The following is a 6,419-nucleotide window of genomic DNA, read 5'->3' as shown; positions in this document are numbered from 1 at the left end:
TAAAGGTAAAGGACATCATTTTACTCTTATTTTACTTGATGTTTTCACAATACAATAAACTCCTATTTATACGAAGGTTTAAATATATAAGTATGGTAATTATCAATCAATGTGATTTGATTACCATCAAATCTGCTACAAATAAATCAATTAAATCAATCAATCAGATTTGATTGATTATAATTACAATATATTTCTCAAACCAAATCCCTCAATATATGGAGAATATATTCTCTAACAGTTCCACTATCTGCATATGAGGTAATAAGTGTTTTGAGTCTTGAAGTTATAATTTATGCTTTTAGTAAATACAAAAAAACATTATCTATAGTTAAACAATATTATTCATACCACACTTGCTACTCCTTTTGCCATGAAATTTTCATCTCATACATTATTTTGCTTCCTACATCATTTATCTATAGTTGGTAAAGAGAAAAATAATAACAATAATAAAGGAAGAACATATAAAATAATTAAATTAGAACATATCAGAAGAGTTTTCTAGCCCTTTTTAAATAGTAAACGGCGCTATTCCTGATTCTCGATCTTATGTCTAGTGCCGTTTAGCGAAGGACACTATTCAAATAGCGCTAAACGAATAGTGTTGTTTTTTTAGACATAAATGACACTATTCGATCAAGCGACTCTAAAGTGTTTTTTTTTTTTTTGGTAATTTTTTGTTTGTAGTGTACTGACTCTTCACTTGTCTTTCAGGTGTATTACACAGTGATGAAATATATATCAGCAAGTGCTAGGGTTTGGGGTGGGGACTTCAAACACATACTTATAAAGCCATAATTTCATACATATTGGCCCATCATAATTAATAAAATGGAATTAAAAGAGTCTTTAAATTGGTCTCCACACATAGGATTTAGCCTAATAAAAAAACCATGCTTTTAGAAATGTATCAATGGCCTAGTCATATTATCGCATTGATCATACGAATTGATGGGCCTTACTGATCACATCAACCATACCTTATTGGCAATATAAAATATACAAATATTATATGATCTATTGAGGGCCATTTGCAGAAAATTTCGAACGCATGCAACAAACTTCAAATATTATATGATCTACTCACGCGCGAGCTAGAGCTTGCTGCTTGATAACTCATATATTGAGTTGGCCGGCCGGCTAGAAACCAGTCACTGTGTATCCCCCATCAACACATATTATTTGGCCAGTGATGTATGAAGCTGCAGGAAGGCAGAGGAATGCCACCACTGATGAAATCTCATTAGGCTCTCCAAGACGACAGATGGGAGTTCGAGCGATGAGCGGCCCGAGACCTTTTGCATGTGGATCATCCTGAGGCAAAATGAGGTTTGACAATTTAATCATTCTGCTAAAGCTTAATCGTATATGTCTCGAGAAATGGCATACTCTTGGAGAAACCTTAATCATTTTAATGTATTTACATCGAACATAATAATGGAATTCACATATTGCACTACAAAAAAACGCTATTTAGTGTCGTTGCTTGTTCAAAACGGTACTAAATAGCGTCGTTTACTGTTCAAACGACACTAATTTGAACAGTAAACACTGATTAGTGTGTTTGAACAGAAAACAATATTAAAAAATTTGAATTTAGTGTCATTTAAACCATAAACGATACTATTCTGATAGTGTCGTTTCACTATACAAACGACATTAACAGTTTAGTCTCATTTGAGCTCAATCAACGTTAATTAATGTTGTTTAAATAGTAAATTAATAATGCTATTCTAAATTCTCAATCCTATGTTTAGCGTCATTTACCAAACGACACAAATTAAATGGAGTCATTTTTTGGGCCATAAACGACACTAAACTCCTTTTTATTTTTGGTAGTGTCGTGGGAAGGATGAGAGATATTACAGGTGGTGTAATTGTTGTTTTGACACCCCACGGGGCAACAGTGTTGGTGCGAATATTGTCCTTTGCCCATTCACATGCAAAATTCTTCGTTATTTGGTTGATTGCACCTGAAAGTTAGCAAGGATAGAGAGATTAGTAGTTACGAGAACAAGAACATGCTCTTTTTTTTTCCTTGCTCCCATATCATGAATCAAAAACGTGCCTTTGGATGCTGCATAGCCAGACACATAAGGTAGAGCTATCACACCAGCGACGGAGGATATGAATACAATACTTCCAACTCCTGATGCCTTCAAAAGTGGGTGTGCAAGCTGACAAAGATGGTAGGGAGACTCAATATTGGTACTCATTATAGTCGAGTAATCTTCAAAAGTATGCTCTGTAGCTTCTTTGAGCCTCACTGTTGCAGCATTGTTTACCTAAGGCAGCAAATTAAATCAGCCTCAGAAGAGCAGAGACACCACAAAGCAATAATCTGATCTTCGATCAAAAGATAAGAGGAAAGAATGACTGGTAATCGATCTAGGAGCTAGCTTAAGCTTAAGCCTAATGAGAACTGAACAATTCAAAATAACACACTTAACGCATCAAAAAATCACAAATAATTTTGGAGAAAATTAACCCAAACCGCGGGCTAGCTAGCTAAGCCTAGGTTACTAGCTTGTAGCACTTCTTATTAAACAACGCAGGATAACTTTACAACTCTATATATGAAACCAAATATATTGCATCGATGTTATATATGTTTTTCAACATAATATATAACAGGTTTACAACCAACCAATAACATTAAGACAACTTATAAATATATATACCTAGCTAACGTAATTCTTATTCATCCTTTGGCATGGTAGAAAAAAATTTGCACCCCCCTCCTTCTAGTCCGTGCCACCCTCAACCACCACACGAAGGTGGTCAAACCACTAGATCAGTCAAATCTGGTGGCCGGCTGCGACCACTATCGAGTCATGGGGGGTGGCTGGTCGAATGCCCATGAATATGGCTAGCTGGACAAATTTTTTTGTGCTGACACGACAATGTCACATTGCACTCCCACATCAATAATTTTTTTAGAAGGCTGATGTGGCATTGTTACGCATGTTGTTATACTCCATCATTTTTCTTTCCTAAATCACAACACGTTTAAATTTAACTTGGTTTGAATTCCTATAGGACCAACTTGCATTAGCAGCTGTTAACGTGATCTCTGCTGCGGCGCCTCCACAATTCACGCCATATCCTCGATCGAGGACTGTCTCCAAATCCTCTATGGTACACAATCCCGCTGATGGTGCTTCTCCACCAGGCAACAACACCAGATTATAATCTGGTTAGATTTCCGGCCTTTTTGGGTTCTTTGGACGGTGCATAATCTCCCTCATCTCTTTGTATTTATACCGAACACTTTGTATACATTCTCATTGTCGTAAAATACAATGCGCTTAATTAGCACTCAAGTCAGAATGAATAATAATGTGGTTTTGGTACGTACTACGTAGTATATGTCCTTCCAACGGTCTAACTTTGTGATATAATCCACCCTTTTTTTTTGGATGAATTATATAATCCACCTAATTCTGAAGTTGTTATTAATTTTCCATTTCCAATATGATTTTTATCCGAGGGTAATTTTAAAGGGTAAATAGTCTAAATGTCACATTTGTGTCTCTCTAACTCAAAACTGATATGACTTTTAAAATTATCATGGGATCAAAATTCAATAGTGACCTATCGCAAATTTAATGATAATTAATTTTAAAAACCACATAAATTTTAAGGAAAACTAAAAGGGCATGAGGTGACACGTAACATTACTTGATTATAAAATTCATATCAATTTTAATTGGGGGATCGACAAAGGGACAATGCATGGGATGACATCTAAAATTACTCATTTCCAATATATGCTCCCATTTTCCATGTATAATTTCATCTTCTATTTTGCGTGAGAATCGTGTTTGGATTAATTCAACCTCTATGCATGATCGAATTTAATTTGCTTCTTTTGATTCTATGCTAGGAAGAAGATATTAATGCAATTTCCATTTTGTAATCTATGCTGAATTATGACTATATAAATGGACCGTATCTCTTCCTATAATGTGAAAGTCTTACCGGTATGTCTGGGTGTAGGCTACTGTACAAATGTGATATGGCTATTACCAGTAGATTAAAAAAAAAAAAAAATGAGAAAAAAAGAAAGAAAGAAGAAGATAAGTATGAGCAACTAAACCAATTTAGTCATGGTTTTATAAATATAATAATTTTACTATATTTATTGTTAGAATAATAATTAAATGATTAAATACAAAATTTCTTATAAGCATAAGATAAAAGTTTTAAAACAAGTGGTAATTTAATATAGTATGAGAGCAATAGTTCGAATATTATCTCCGTAATTTACTTCTGAGTTGTAAATGTTGAACCTCATTTATTAAATGAGATTTTAAATTCACATGTAATGAAAAGTATTAAAATATTAATAAAATAAAATTGGGCTTAAACTTTTAAAATAACAAATTATTTAACATTTATGATGTCATGATTCAACTACCATTGACCCCAACCGGACATCAAAACATTAAATAATAATCATACACCCTCATAAACCTTTTAGTAACCTTTCTTGCGCTAACCAAGTGAATCGTTAGTAAGAAAGAAATCGATGGGCTTTTTTGGGCAACTCTTTTTTTATTTTCTTTTTTCCTTCTATCCAAAAAAAAAGTTAAAATATTAACAGAACAATTTTCTCACCCAAAAAAAAAAAAACCTTGTTAGGATTCCCAAAGCCCATACAAGCCACAACAAGGCTTGTGGGCCCATTTGGTCCATCAAACCCGAAAAAAATAATACTTCGTCAAAGGCCATTGAAGATTCGGGCAATCATAAATGCCTTGGATTTGGCTGAGAATGACCTTGGATTGTAGACACCTCGAATGCTCCTTAGAGAAACTTGTGAATATCCCTAAATTGCCAAGACCGGGGACAAATATAACTTGTGAGTCTTGGGACATCACTGTCTCGAGAATATGAAAAGAATTCATACGGAATGCACATATCCAGATAGTTTTGAGACCGAATTTCTCGAGATTACGACGATGTGATTGTGATGGAATATGTTGGGATTCTTATCCGAAAATTATCACAAGGAGTTATGAGAGATTTGATCTATAATCCTTGGAAAGGCACTGGAAGGACTCAATCTCGGATTCTTCGGGATTTACTTCTTCTCCCACACGGTATAGGATAAGAGACCTGTTTAAACTTAACTAAAGAGTAGTCCTTGTCGAACAGGAGTCACTGGACTCCCCAAAGGATGAGTTCTAATCCCACACAATTTGGGATGGAATTCCTAATCGAATGCCATTCTTAGTATACCAAAACTACATGCATATAAATAGGCCACAATTCCAGGTATCAAATCTCTCTCATTTCTCGTGTGCTCTCATATTCTCTATATTTTGTCTATAAGAATCTGACTTAGGCATGGGAGTGAGACCCTGTCAATACACCCAAGAAGTTCCAATCCTATGTTTAATTTTTTTGTCTTGTAGGTGGTAGAGAGAGCGTATTCTGAGATGACACATCATCATACTGGAAAACTGTACCAACAAAATTAAAAAACTACTTTCATTTTTATGTCATGTGAAAATGTTTTTTTAAACCAAAACACATAAAAAAAAAAAAAAAAAAAAAAATCCTCCTAAAAATCATTATCAAACACCCTCATAAATCTTAAATCTTTTCTATTTGCTTAGTCAGCTAACATCTAGTATTTGTACAAAAAAAAATATAAATAAAAAAATAGGATAAAAAGAAAAATACACAAGATAATTATGAAAGGAGAAAGAGAGCAGAGGGAAACTTACAAGGATGTTGAGCTTGCCGTCAAAAACAGAGGACACAGTCTGAATCAGCTTCTCCCGCTCGGCTCTTGAACTGAGGTCACAAACTGAACCGCTTACTTTGAACCCTTTTCTTTCCCATTCTCCAACCCTCTCATTGATCTCTGTCTGGTTACGGGAACAAATGTGCACTGCCGCCCCAAATCCAGCTAGCTCTTCTACTATGGCATATCTGATCCGAATAAATATATATAATTGGTTCACATAATAATGAAGAAAAAAAAAAGAAGCAAGTTACAGAGAGAGATGTGCATGGATGGATGGATGGATGTCTAAGCTAACCCAATGCCTCTGGTTCCGCCAGTGACGAGGGCGGTCATGCCCTTAAGAGACCATCTTTGGCCGTTGAAACTCGGCTCTGCCTCCGCCATGATTGTTTTCTGCTTCTCCTCTTCTTCCTTTCAAAAAGTTAATAATAGGCAAATTATATATTATAAGCATGTACTATTCTTACGACGTGCACCAACGCTGTGTTTGTTTTCTCTTTCTTTCTTTATTATTTAAATGTCTAAACAAAGAAAAGTAGAAAGACCAAAAAAAATTACTTGTATATTTTTTTCTAGTGAAAAAGACATTTTACTTGTTAGATTTAATTTATGATTTTAGCCTAATTTGAGCCACACGCATTTAAAACTGAGTTTCAGA

At 34.6% G+C, this 6,419-nt stretch overlaps 1 protein-coding gene across 1 annotated transcript; it reads right to left on the bottom strand.

Moving 5' to 3' along the window:
- Positions 1–787: 787 nt before the first annotated feature.
- Positions 788–6,217, bottom strand: LOC133874274 (tropinone reductase homolog). Its single transcript, XM_062312155.1, has 5 exons — positions 6,057–6,217; positions 5,739–5,946; positions 2,072–2,288; positions 1,870–1,976; positions 788–1,317 (listed from the first exon to the last, which is right to left on the bottom strand). Exons 1-5 carry the CDS (start codon positions 6,143–6,145, stop codon positions 1,144–1,146), a joined length of 795 nt encoding a protein of 264 aa, XP_062168139.1. The 5' UTR covers positions 6,146–6,217; the 3' UTR covers positions 788–1,143.
- Between the last annotated feature and the right edge of the window lie 202 nt (positions 6,218–6,419).

This window comes from Alnus glutinosa, chromosome 7, assembly GCF_958979055.1.
Source record: "Alnus glutinosa chromosome 7, dhAlnGlut1.1, whole genome shotgun sequence".
Lineage (NCBI taxonomy): Eukaryota > Viridiplantae > Streptophyta > Magnoliopsida > Fagales > Betulaceae > Alnus > Alnus glutinosa.
This window is presented reverse-complemented; position numbering and strand designations above follow the sequence as displayed.